Genomic DNA, 14,540 nt, shown 5'->3' with positions numbered 1-14,540 from the left:
TAGGTGCCTTGTCGCATTAAAAAAATTCCTGAGGTCCCCAGAAATTAAAAAACCAAAGAAGTGACCCCATTTTGGAAAGAGCACCCCCGTACAAACACTTTAAGTGGTGTAAAGGGTACTTTTGACCCAACAGGTGTTTCACAGAAATGAATATGTAGTGGTTGGTGACAAGTGGATCTGTAAGCTATGCGGACTAAATCAGAGATATAAGGTGGTAAAACTACAGGGTAGTTCATGGATGAAATTAAATTAATACTCCATGGATGAATGGTACCTAAAACAATCCTGCATGCACAGGCCAGGTTTATCAGGGCAGGTTTCGCAGTGGTAAATGGTGTCTTTCCTTATCCACCTTTTGTAACACACCCTGCATCTTTTTGGGGTCCTTCCTTTCCATGCTGTCTGGGGGACTTGACCTGGAAAATGTTGATCTGGTACAACACAGGCACCATGACTTCCTGAAGTACTGGGATCCTCCCCTGCCTGGCTTTGAAAAAATAGGGCCTTGATAACCACCTCTTGGAACTGATGGAAAGTTTCTGTGTGGCCTGCAGATTGAAACAGCATGTACTAGGGATCGACCGATTATCGGATTTACCGATATTATCGGCCGATATTCAGGATTTTGAACGTTATCGGTATCGGCATTTATTTTGCCGATATTCCGATAACGTCCTGGGAACACAGATCGCGCTGCTGACAGCGCTCTCCGTGTTCCCTCAGCAGCAGCACAGGAGAGAAGAAGCAGTGTCTCCTCCCCCTGTGCTGCTGCTGCCGCTCCAGCCAATGGGAGGACAGGGGACAAGAGGAGGGGAGGAGCTATGGCCACTGCGCCACCAATGAAGCTTAATCTCACATTAATTCATATACAGGAGGCGGGAGCTGCAGGATCACATAGCCGGCTCCCGGCCTCTATGAGCTGTAGCTGCGATCTGCGGTAGTTAACTCCTCAGGTGCCGCGGATCGCAGCTACTGCTCATAGAGGTCGGGAGCCGGCTATGTGATCCTGCAGCCAGCTCCCGCCTCCTGTATATGAATAAATTAGAGATTAAGCTTCATTGGTGGCGCAGTGCGCCCCCCCAAGCCCCCCAGTATCAGACATTGGTGGCGCAGTGCGCCCCCCCAATATTAGGCATTGGTGGCGCAGTGCGCCTCCCCCCCCAAGCCCCCAGAGTATTAAGCATTGGTGGCGCAGTGCGCCCCCCCTCCCCCCCAGTATTAAACAGTGGTGCGCCCCACCCCACCCCACCCCAGTCGCAGTGCGCCCCCCACAGGATTCCCTCTCCCCTGCTCCTCCGATCGGAGCCCCAGCAATGTAATGAATGCTGGGGCTCCGATCGGTTACCATGGCAGCCAGGACGCTATTGAAGCCCTGGCTGCCATGATAAGCTCCATGCTGCTGTGTGCACAAAGCACACAGCAGCAGGGACAGTGTGAGCTCCTATTCACCCTGATAGATCTCTATCAGGGTGAATAGGACAAGGGTTCTAGTCCCTAAGGGGGCTAAAAGTTAGTTAAAAAAAAAAAGAAAGTAATAAAAATAAAAACACCAAAATATTAAATATAAATGAAAAAGAAAGATTTACAAAAAAAAAAAAAAATACACATTAACAATAAACATTAATTTTCAGCAGATTTGTGGGAATTTTAATTTTTTTTTCAAAAATGAAAATTCCCAGAATATCGGTATAAATTATCGGCTATCGGCCTGAAAGTTCACAAATTATCGGTATCGGTATCGGCCCTAAAAAATCAATATCGGTCGATCCCTAGCATGTACACATTGCCATCTGTACGGCCAGCTTTTTGTACCACACTTTCGTTTTTCGTGTGGCACTGTAGGGACTCAGAAGTTGATCTAAAAGATCCACCCCTCCTATGTGCCTGTAGTAGTCCAAGATACAAACTGGTTTGGAGGTAGTGGGTGTGGTACCTCATACAGGAGCAGGGGAGCTGGTATTTGTGTGAATGGTGGTTAGTACAAGGACGTCCCTCTTGTCCTTGTACTTAACCACCAGCATGTTCTCATGGAGGAGAGCCCAACTTTCACCCTATCTCAGAGGTTGCCCTACCAGGAATCGAGGGAGGCCTCTCAGATTTTTGCACACTGTGACGCAAGCCACATTACCTCTAGCAGTTAGGGACATAAATAGGGGTATGCTGGTATAATAGGTATCCACATAGAGGTGGTAACCCTTATCCAGCAGTGGGTGCAGTAAGTCCCACACAATCTTCCCACCAACTCTTAGGATGGAGGGGGGGGGGGGGGGGGCGTTCTGGGGGTTCTATCCGGTTGTAAATGCAGAACTTATGGGTGTACACGGAGCCACACTCACAAAGATTGTATATCTTTATGCCATACCTTGCCCATTTGCTAGGCAGGTGCTGGCAGAATCTAATCCTCCCTTTTAAAAGTAATAGGGACTCATCTACACAGACATTTTTATCTGGGTTGTACACCTTAGCAAACTTGGTGTTAAAGTGGTCAATGACAAGCCTAACCTTGAACAGGCGGTCAAATGTTGGGTCATTTTGGGGTGGGCACTGTGTATTGTCATTGTAGTGTAGGATTTTCCAAATTGACTCAAATCACTTCAGGGTCATGGTGTTACTGTAAATTGGAGTCTGGTAGAAAATGTCCCAACTCCAATATTGTTGTAAAGAAGTGTTTGACACCCATATGCACTTACTGTGGTAAAACATATGCCGATGTAGGGTTCTGATCAATGAATTGTTGGGCATATAAATTGGTATGGGCCACTATTACATTTACAAAATCTTCAGAGAAGAAGTTTTTGAAAAAATCTAGTTCAGTGAAGCCCGCACAGTCTATCTGTATTCCAGAGCTGCCCACAAAATCCGGAATTTGGGGCCGATAATCGTCAGGGGGTGGGGTCCATAAGGGTTCATTCTTGGGGGCTGCTTACGCTGCTACTCTGGGGCGCCTTCTAGAGGGTCCCTTATCAGCGGATGATGATGATGAGGGGGAAGAGGAGTAGAGGAAAGTGGCATCCTCACTGGCAGACTCCGTATCGGAGGCAAGAATGGTGTATGCCTCTTCAGCTGAGTATACTCATTTGGGATGGACAGGCCATTTTTATTTTATTGGGGTGTGACGTGTAAAATGTGTAAACCTTTATTTATTGTGAGGGGTGTGTATGTTGTGTTTTCACACGTGAAGGGGCTTGTAATAAATTTGAAATTACATTTAGAAGAAAAAAGAAGGAAGGAAAAAAAAAAACTTTCTGTATACAAAAAGAAAAAATTCTGTAAAAAAAAAAAAATTCTGCACAAAAAAAGTATTTTCTGCAGTGGAAACTGAGCAGACGCGATCAGTAATAAACACTACTGATCCATGCTCAGTGGTTTCAAAATGTACGTAGGTGCAAAATTCTAAACTGACACTAACTGAAATAGATATAGATATATATATAGATAGATAGATAGATAGATAGATAGATAGATAGAGAGAGATATATAGTACAGACCAAAAGTTTGGACACACCTTCTCATTCAAAGAGTTTTCTTTATTTCCATGACTATGAAAATTGTAGATTCACACTGAAGGCATCAAAACTATGAATTAACACATGTGGAATTATTTACATAACAAAAAAGTGTGAAACAACTGAAAATATGTCATATTCTAGGTTCTTCAAAGTAGCCACCTTTTGCTTTGATTACTGCTTTGCACACTCTTGGCATTCTCTTGATATAAAATAAACAGCAACAAAAATTACCAAAATAAGAGCAAAATTCCAGATGTTGTTGTTCTTTTCTTCTTTCAGCAGGAAAAGCTCAAATCGCAGTGGTGGTGCACCAAAAGTCTCAGCAAGCCAACAAGCAGCACAGAACCTCTCTGCATGCAGGGAGGTTCAGCCCTTTCCTGTGCAGCAATAGCGCTGCCATTGGCTGGAGCCTTGTTCCAGCCAATGGCAGTGCTGTCAGGGGACCCAAAACACCAGTGTCCCCTGCCTCACCTCGGAGGAGACAGTTGCTGACCGATTGAGCACCGGTGTTAAAGGAAAAGTTATCCAGGCATGCACTGATCCCAGATTGACAAATAGTAAAACATGATTCAGCATGCTTTACACCCCTTCAGCCATCTCTTGGCATGGTAATCTTAAGAAAGCTGCATAAAAGATGCAAATAAGAGCTTTTGCTGGCACCCACTTCGTGTGCTGATGTCATTTCCTGAAGCAGTGAGGTAAGGTCAAGAGATAAACAAAGCACACCCTGGTTTCATGTAGCAGCACCTAATAAACATCTGGTCTTTACTAGGTCTTAAAATAAGCTAAATACACCTCAGATGAAAACCACACAACAGATACCACCATTTCATTATGTATTCAACAAAAATGAAGCCAAAACGGAAAAGCTTTGTGTGGAAACCGAAGGATGCCCCATGAAGCATTAGCTTGTAGGTCCACCTTTAGCAGCAATACCTTGAAATATTTGTTTTCTGTATGACTTTCAGTCTCTCACATCGTTCTGGAGGAATTTTAGCCCACTCTTCCTTCCAACATTGCTTTAGTTCTTTTGGGTTTGTGGGCATTTGTTTAGGCACAGCTCTATTAGGCTCAGCATTTCAACTGCGTTGAGGACCAGACTTTGACAGGGCCATCGCAACACCCTGATTCTTTTCTTTTTTCTGCCATTCTGTTGTACATTTGCTGGTGTGCTTGGGTCATTCTTCTGTTGCATGACCAAGTTTAGGACAACCTATAGCTGTTGGATAGATGACCTCAAGTTTGACTGTAGAATACTTTGGTAGTCAGAGTACACAAACTGAAAAGAATGGCGTGGTATTAAACAAGCAGGAAGTGCTCAAACCCACATGCAGTTGTGCATCTATACCAGGGGGGCAGATCCTGCACTTGTGGCCCGTTGCTAATGGCGATCCCCAGCAAAAATGCATACAGTGGAGGATGCTTGCAGCGAACCACAAGTACCACAATAGACATCCTACACAAGATAGCAATTATGTGGATGTGATAATCAATATAGCAATATAACAAAATAATAGCAAATACAGACAGGTGCACTCTGCGGTCTTACTAAACCCTCAAACTGATTTTAAAGGGCTTCTGTCACCCCACTAAACTCTTATTTCTTTTGTTGGGGGGGGGGGGGGGGTACTTATAATCCCTATCCTGCAATCTATCTATACATTATGTTATTAATTATTTTCGTTCTGTAGATAAGGCAAAAAATGTACTTTTATAATATGCTAATTACCTGTCTACCAGCAAGTAGGGCGTCTACTTGCTGGTAGCAGCCGCAAAAAAACGCCCCCTCTTCTTGTTGATTGACAGGGCCAGCAGCGATCTTCTCCTCCTGGCTGGCCCTGTCTGCATTTCAAAAATCGCGCACCTGTCTTGATTCGGCGCAGGTGCTCTGAGAGAATGAGGCTCGCCTCCTCAGCACTCCCTCAGTGCGCCTGCGCCGATGACGTCACCGAAAGAGAAGACGTCATCGGCACAGGCGCACTGAGGGAGTGCTGAGGAGGAGAGCCTCCTTCTCTCAGAGCGCCTGCGCCGAATCAAGACAGGCGCGCGATTTTTGAAATGCAGACAGGGCCAGCCGGGAGAAGGAGATCGCTGCTAGCCCTGTCAATCAACATGAGGAGGGGGCGGTTTTTTGCGGCTGCTACCAGCAAGTAGACACCCTACTTGCTGGTAGACAGGTAATTAGCATATTATAAAAGTACATTTTTTGCCTTATCTACAGAACGAAAATGATTAATAACAATGTATAGATATATCGCAGGATAGGGATTATAAGTACCCCAAAAAAAAAAAAAGTTTAGTGGGGTGACAGAAGCCCTTTAAAATTGAGAGATTAGCCAACATGTCTTACGGTGTAGGACATGTCTGAGCCCGAGCACCGCGCCAAGGTTTCTCAAGTAGCTCGGGGACCTAACACTCACCTACCTGTGCCATATGGGCAATACCAGTAGCCAGTGGGCAAATTACAGGAGCATGAGGCCGACTCACAAACAACTCACCAGTTACCTCCAGCATGGAACTGATATGGACCAGGCCTGTTAGGTACCCGAGCTACTTGAGAAACCTTGGCGCAGTGCTCGGGCTCAGACATGTCCTACACCGTAGGACATGTTGGCTAATCTCTCAATTTTAAAATCAGTTTGAGGGTTTAGTAAGACCGCAGAGTGCACCTGTCTTTGCTATTATTTTGTTATATTGCTATATTGATTATCACATCCACATAATTGCTATCCTGTGTAGGATGTCTATTGTGGTACTTGTGGTTCGCTGCGGGCATCCTCCACTGTATGCATTTTTGCTGGGGATCGTCATTAGCAACGGGCCACAAGTGCAGGATTTGCTCCCCTATATATATGCACAACTGCATGTGGGTTTAAGCACTTCCTGCTTGTTTAATACCATTCTTTTCCGTTTGTATATATAGAGATGCCTGGAGGTGTATCAACTCCAATTTAAATATGCCCGTTCTCCATATACAGGCTACATGTAGGTGCACCTGTGAGGTCTGGTCCATATCAGCCAGTCTTAAGTGGGACTCGCAGACTCCTTCCTCCTCCCATTGCTAGCATGGTTACATGCTGGAGGTAACTGGTGAGTTGTTTGTGAGTCGGCCTCATGCTCCTGTAATTTGCCCACTGGTCCTGGTATTGCCCACATGGCCCATGTAGGCGAGTGTTAGGTCCCGAGCTACTTGAGAAACCTTGGCGCGGTACTCGGGCTCAGAGATGTCCTCCATAGTAGGCAGAGTGCACCTGTCTTTGCTATTGTTTTGTTATATTGTTATATTGATTATCACATCCACATAATTGCTATCTTTTGTAGGATGGCTATTGTGGTACTTGTGGTTCGCTGCGGGCATCCTCCACTGTATGAATTTTTGCTGGGGATCGTCATTAGCAACGGGCCACAAGTACAGGATCTGCTCCCCTGTATATATATATGCACAACTGCATGTGGGTTTGAGCACTTCCTGCCTGTTTAATACCACGCCATTCTTTTTTGTTTGTGTATATAGATTCCTGGGGGTGTATAAACTCCAATTTAAATGTGCCTGCTTTCCAGCTACAGGCCACATTTAGGTGCACCTGTGAGGCCTGGGCCATATCAGCCAGTCTTGAGTGGGACTCGCAGACTCCTCCCTCCTCCCATTGCAAGCATGGATATATGCTGGAGGTAACTGGTGAGTTGTTTGTGAGTCGGCCTCATGCTCCTGTAATTTGCCCACTGGCTCCTGGTATTGCCCATACGGCTCAGGTAGGAGAGTGTTAGGTCCCCGAGCTACTTGAGAAACCTTGGCGCAGTGCTCGGGCTCAGACAGGTCCTACACCGTAGGACATGTTGGCTAATCTCTCAATTTTAAAATCAGTTTGAGGGTTTAGTAAGACCGCAGAGTGCACCTGTCTTTGCTATTATTTTGTTATATTGCCAGAGTACACAGCCTATTTCAACTGTGACTTGTACAGTAGGGTTCTTAGCACCCACTAGTCCGGTTTTAATAACCCCTTGCACTGATAGTGGATCTGCTGATGTTACGTAGAGGCGCCGGCCTCTACATAACTTTTGTGCATCCACCGCTGGTCTAAATCTACACCAGCTTCCTTGCTGGCTTAAATTCAGACCATTTTACAGCAGCACTTACCTGTCACATCCAGGGCCTCTGGGTGACGTCTCCTCTGATGTAGATCTTCTCATCATCTTCTCCATTCGGTCCGTACAACTTCTCTCAGCTGTCTTGTCTTGCTGCAGTGTGTGAAACACGGACATCTTAGCTTCCTCACTTTTCTGTACTCTCAAATACTATTCTGAAGAAAAATGAGTGCCCCCCCTAGTCCCCCCAATAGTAAGTCCCTTCTAGAATACCCTCATTAGTAAAACTGCCCCCTACAGTGACCCCAACAGGGAGAGTGCCCCATTAGTAGAAGAGCCCCCCAGTATTAATAATGCCCTCACAGAGCCCCCTGTAGTAATAAGGCACCCTTTTGTTCCCCCAGTGGTACTAAAGCTCTCTGCAGACCCCTCAGTTGTAATAAGGCCCGCATAGTGCTCTTAGTAGAAATAATGCAGATCTGTAAGACCCTCCTATAGAGACCCCAGTAGTAATAAGAATGCCTAATGTCCCCTGGATTTAAAATGCCCCCCAGTGCCCCAGTATTTATATTGCCCCCTACTGTTATGCTCACCCTGCAGTGCCCCCTGTATTTATAATGCCCCCTGTATTTATATTCTTCAGTTTAGTGTCCTCAGAAATTATAATTCCTCAGCCCCTCCACCATACAGTCCCATGTAAACACCATCACACCATCTCTTCAGCCCCCTCCAAAATACAGTACCACGTAAACAACATCACCCCCTCCCCGGCTGCCTTCAACATACAGTCCCGTGTAAAGATCACCCCCTCCCCAGCCACCTTCAACATACAGCCCCATGTAAATAAAATCACCCCCGTAATATTCTATCCCATGCAAATAACAATCACTCCCTTCCCCCAGACACCTTCAACATACAGTCTCATGTAAACGAAATCACCCCCTCCCCAGCCAGCTCCAACATGCAGTCCCATGTAAGTAACATAACCCCTCAACATTCAGTCCCATGTCAATAGTATCACTCCCTCCCACAGTCGCCTTTAACATATAATCCCATGTAAATAACATCACCGTGCCCCAGTCACCTCCAACGTGCATTCCCATGTAAATAACATCACTCCACCCCACTGTCCCATGTAAATAACTTCCTTTCTTTCAGCCCTAACATACAGTGCCAGTTAAATAACTACAACTCCCAACATTGCTCTGCCTCTCCCTTCACTTACCTCTCCTCATGTAGCAGACCTCACCACAGCTTCTTCCCCAGGACTTCTCCTCCTCACTGCTGAGCCCTCCTCTCCTGCACTGGTCACATGATGGTGACATAATCGCAGGTCCTTTTCAGCTACTGCAATTAAGAACTGATCACATGGACTGTGATGTCAACACAGATCCTTCAGCTCTTGAAGGGCATTAGATTCCATTGTATTGCCGTCCTGAGGACGGCAATACAGTTATATCTAACAGGCAGTCAGTACATTCGGGGCCTGGGACAAAACATCAGGGGCCCAGGCCCCGAATGTTTTAACCTAGCAACGCCCCTGGCAATGGGTAACCTAAGCTTGGTGTCCATGTTTACTGGCCATATAGCTGCCAACGTCTCACTGAAAACAGGAGGTAATATAAGTAGCTGCAAAAAGACATTAGAGAAATGGGGTGTTGTATGCACAAGAGCTCTAGAAGATATATACTGGTCACAGAAAAAAATGGTTGTAGGGCAACTCATCCAACATTGATAAGAAATGGAACCATTTTCCACCTCTGGAATGAGCAAAAGTTAACATCAGTAACCGGTAAATAAAAGAAAGTAGAACTTTCAACAAATGTGGTTGGACCCCATCAATTAAAAGAACAAGGGCCCTATGTTGTGCACTATACAAAGGTTGCAGAGGTGAGGAGACACATGGCACACATGCACTCTCCATTACATTCTATAATGAGTTAGAAAAACAGCTGAGCGGTATCTATATAATATAAATCTATGGGAAACCGTCCATAATTCCACACAGCGGAAAGTGTGCTGTGCATGAGCAGAAGACTCTACAGACCTCTCCTTTCCCACAAGAATGAGCAAAATGATATACAGGAACATCTAGGTTGCTGAAGGTACTGGGAATTGGATCACCTTATCCCACCCTGCCAGTAAATCTAGACTGAATATGATACTGCTGCAGGTCCCTACCAGCCAGAGAAATTTTCAAAGGTTTCTTAAGAAATAGCTCCAAGAATTTATGAAAGTTCTCTTTGCCAAGAGATGCCTTTTATTGTAAATAAATTGAGTAATAGGCTTGCTACATTGCTCCCATTACACACACTGCAATGAGAAGTCAATTACTAGAAGAAATATTGTAACACTAATCAGACAAGTAAACTACATACAGTACACAGGTTAGGGTCGATTCTCATCTGCAATATATGCCAGGAGGATCTCACAATGTCTAGTGGCATACATTGCCAAAAGGCTACCATGTAAAAATAAAAATAAAGACCATACCATGCGGTATACTTTCTTGTGGGAGGTCACTGTAAGACAGTGCAGACTGTATTATTCCTGACAGCAAAGAAAAATGTACAAACACAAGCCCCATGGAGGTACATGGATATCTCTGATGCATGGTCTGGGGGCCTTCCTGGTGCATACAGGAACAGTGTGAAAGTAGCGTAAGAGTAATCTGTGGCTTTTCTGTCATTCATACAGTAGTGTTAGCTAGCTTCCATTCTTGTTAAATGAATAAGATACTGCAAATTTTTTAAAGGTTTAAAAAAAAAAAAAAAAAGTACAGAATCTTATCGATCCTCCAGATAAAGGGATGTCATCTGCCCAACAATGGGCATCTACAGAGGCACAGGATTATTTCACACTTGACCAAATAAAAATCTAAAAAATATTCTGCAGCATCAGAATCAACAAAAACCTGCATTGGAAAAATATATACGCTACCGTTCAATCTTAGAGGGCGAAACGAGAATATTTTTGGGAGAAAAATTAAGTATGTCCAGAAGAACCTCTCATTAAAGTATAACTGTCATATATATATTTTTTGGAGTATTGGATTGTGGTGATTAATATCACCTTGGTGGGCCTATTTCCACTTTTCACTGTGTATTCAATTACCCCTTAATTCCACAGTTTTGTTCCCTGTACTGCCTACTTTTACCTGTGCTTAAAATAGGGTTGCTAGGCATGGTCCGTCTATGTGTTGAAGGACGGAGGACGCAGAAGCAGGCAGCCTGCAAGGTCAGATTACTGACAGCCAGGGACTGTAAGTAAATGATTAAAGCCAGGTCCTCCCCAGCAGCTGATAACAGTGCCTGGGCTGTGTGCACTTCTCCCTGTCCCTGTGCTTGGCAGACGCTCCCTCACTCAGCAGACTTGGAGAATGCAGAGTCGAAGCAGTGCAGACCAGGGAAGGGAGATCTGCCGTCTGCTCAGTGTATAAATGAAAGCTACATGTGGTAAGAGGACCCCTTTGTGCTGCAGGAGATTAACCCTTTGGGGGGGGGGACTCTGGTTACTGACACTTTTGGGGGGCTATTGTTACTGGCTAGTGAGGGCAGACGGGATTAGCCTCAGGGTGAGGGCAGTGGCGGCCATCTTAGCTGAATAGTGAAATTGCAGTTTTATGCAGACTGGTTGCTAAGGGCTGAATCTTATTAAATATGGGGTAAGTCAGTCTAATAGTAACTGATTCTGGAATATCATGTTATTAGTAACTACATATATGAAAATTGAAATTAGGGTCTAAGTGTGACAGTTATCCTTTAACTTTTAGGCATGGACGTTTCTTGACTTGAGTGTACAGTTCTGGACAAAATATTCTTTAATACCAGAATACAAACAAAGGGGCAGACTCAAACTGATGCAAAGTAGAACTGGCTTAGTTGCCCATAGCAACCAATCAGATTCTACCTTTCATTTTCCAAAGGAGGTGCAATCTGATTGGTTGCTATTGGCAACTAAGCAAGTTCTACTTTAGACCAGTTTGAGAAATCTCCTCGCTTTCTCTCTCTTGGAGATCCTCAGAAAACCTAGTCACATTGGTTCATCGTCAGTCACACTGAAGTGCCCTCCCTCTATGACCTTTTCTCCCCGATACACCTGTTAAAATTAATGGCTGAAGAAATTAGACTGTTCAGAGATTCACATGGGTTAAATTGTACAATGGTATCCTTTCACTAGTCAGAGAAGCCCAAATGATACGGACTACGAAGGGGAAGTTAACAGTCCGAATTCTGCTGAATATTCGTTCAACGGTCTTGTCCCAGTTTAAAAGCATGAAGATGAGCCACAGCTCACGAAGTTACATCAGGATCATCATAAGGGACCCCAAAAGTTGAGATAAATGCATCCACACTCTTTATAACTGGATCTCTAGTCCTAAGGCCCCTTGCAGACAAGCGTATCCGGATTAGGTCCAGATGCTTTCAGTGAAAAACGAGATCACTTGTTTTTTATCGCACGGGTGCAATGCGATTTAATGCGTTTTGCACGCGCGTGATAAAAAACTGAATGTTTAGAAACAACATCTCTCAGCAACCATCCGTGAAAAATGCATTGCATCCACACTTGCTTGCAGATGCGATTTTCACGCAGCTCCATTCACTTCTATGGGGCCAGCGTTGCGTAAAAATCGCAGAATATAGAACATGCTACTATTTTCACGCAACACACAAGTGATACGTGAAAACCAACGCTCATGTACACAGCCCCATTAAAATGAATGGGCCCGGATTTGGCGTGAACGCAATGCGTTTGCATCACACCTGAGCGGAATACTTGCTCGTGTGAAAGGGGCCAAGACTGAGGATCCCAATGCAACGGAGTCTTAATAATTCCAACTTTTTGCATCTCTGACCCTGAGGATCTAGGCCTCAAAGAAAAATACAGTTTACAACTCTCACAAAATGTTTTTTAAACTAAGAATGATCATCAGAAAAAAACTGTTGTGGAAATTTATACAGGGTTCAGGAAAAGCGACGGAGTAGCATCACCACCCTACAAATTCTGAGTTGTTCCTGAAAACCAAACAAGCAAATTCTGCACAGGATTGGGGTCAGACATGATATTAGAAGTTGGCTCCCTCAACTCAAAGCCTAAGCAAAGGCTTAGGCAGCAACCTGTGAACCCAAAATACAGAAGGAAAAGGGACCAGCGCACTTAATACTATGGCTACAACAATAGTTTCACATCAGAAGGCACAGTGGTAGCCCCCCGTTGTTACAAGTGCACTTACCATCCTACCAACAGTCTGACATTTATTGGTACAATGCTACATCAAGTAACCATAAACAGGAATGTAGAAATATATTATTTAACAAGCGGACATGAATCTCCTGGTAGGGACAATGTAGATGGAGCAATGCAACATCTCTGGAGCAGTTACTCACAACCCCTCCAGAAAACTAAAGTAATAACACAATTCACCACCATCCATGAAGTTCCAAACATTTTTAAATCCTCAAAGTCTTTACATTTGCTTCCACCTCTTTCCTCTACTACAAAGAAAACAAAATCATCCTGGGGATGAGGGAAAGGAGAAGGAAAATAAGAGGAAAAAATAGGGAAAAGGAGGGGTAAGTGACGAAGACCTCCAGGAAGAAAAATGGTGCCATAAACCAAACCCCACCTAAGGGGCAATCGTCACCCACCTGTCCCAACTAAGGCCCACATGCCAAGACTCACACAGCAACGTGCTGCTAAGATGTACTCAGCTACAACCCTGATCTCACTTGCTGGACCAGGTGAGAGATCCACATCCTTAGGAGTGGAGTGTGGTGACTTGGCCATCTGGGGTGGGGGGACGGTGTCTTTCAACATTGTAAACAGAACAACTTAACAGGGTCTAAGGCTACTACAGGATGGGCGATTTCACTGCCAACTCCCTACATCCCATTTCCAGAAACTGAAATGTCATGCACCTGTAATTTAGTGAACACATGCCTCATCCTTGACTCGTCTTATTCCTTAGTTAAATAAAGAATGTAAGAAATAAAATAAAGTATGTCCATTTAATTGGTGCAATACACACAATACTAACCTTTCTTGTGGAACTGCAAACCAGTATTCAGGTTGTTTTCTCTTCCTTGCGTACTGCTGCACCATTGCTATAGTTTGAGTGGCAAATGACTTCCTCATAGGTTTGCCCACCTTGATACATAGAAACATGGGGGGGATCTTGCTCTTTTCTTCTTTGGATGGCAACATATCTGGACGAGAAAAAATGAATTAAAAACAATGGCCGTTTTTAACTAGCCCCAGCAGCACATTTTACCTAGTGAAAACCCATCCTATTCGCCTGCTCCCTGTTGCTCTGGTCCAGCATTCTAGCTCTTTTCCGCCACCTTCCAGTCCCGAGCCTGTAAACTGTCTTTGCAGGGTTATGTGCAGTCAATAACTGATCTCATTTTTAACTGCCCTGAGGAAGTTCGGGCAGTGTATAGAGGTTGACCTGGATAGCGATCCAATTCACCTCTTGGAGCACGGCGTTGTCCGGAGGCCGTAATGTAGCCTATTTCAGTCATATCGTTCACTGAACATCCACGGTGACCGGAGGATCCTGGCCTGCATGGTAGGACCATCGGTTTTTATAAAGTGCCGCCGCGCACATACTCTATTGTATCAAAGGTGCGGCCGTGTACCTTTTTGTATCCCTGGTGTCATCATACACTTTCTTTTTTTTTTCTCAAGAGAACATCTAGGGACCATATTCTACATAACAATCAAATAAAAGTTAAGTTTTAAATATAAATCACCATCTTCATTCCCTTTATAAAAAAGTTTAAAATACTGGTGATCAAGCTATCAATGAAACATATACAGTGGAGGAAATAATTATTTGACCCCTCACTGATTTTGTAAGTTTGTCCAATGACAAAGAAATGAAAAGTCTCAGAACAGTATCATTTCAATGGTAGGTTTATTGTAACAGTGGCAGATAGCACATCA

At 44.4% G+C, this 14,540-nt stretch overlaps 1 protein-coding gene across 3 annotated transcripts in view; it reads right to left on the bottom strand.

Annotated features, from left to right (window-relative positions):
- The window catches only part of NCOA7 (nuclear receptor coactivator 7), a 208,769-nt gene that overhangs the window by 36,681 nt on the left and 157,548 nt on the right, over window positions 1-14,540 (bottom strand). For all 3 annotated transcript variants that reach the window (XM_044289485.1, XM_044289486.1, XM_044289484.1), the window contains one exon: window positions 13,633-13,801. In XM_044289485.1, the coding sequence (XP_044145420.1) occupies window positions 13,633-13,801 (169 nt within the window). The remainder of the gene's footprint in view (window positions 1-13,632; window positions 13,802-14,540) is intronic.

Source organism: Bufo gargarizans, chromosome 4 (genome assembly GCF_014858855.1).
Source record: "Bufo gargarizans isolate SCDJY-AF-19 chromosome 4, ASM1485885v1, whole genome shotgun sequence".
NCBI classification, from domain to species: domain Eukaryota; kingdom Metazoa; phylum Chordata; class Amphibia; order Anura; family Bufonidae; genus Bufo; species Bufo gargarizans.
This window is presented reverse-complemented; position numbering and strand designations above follow the sequence as displayed.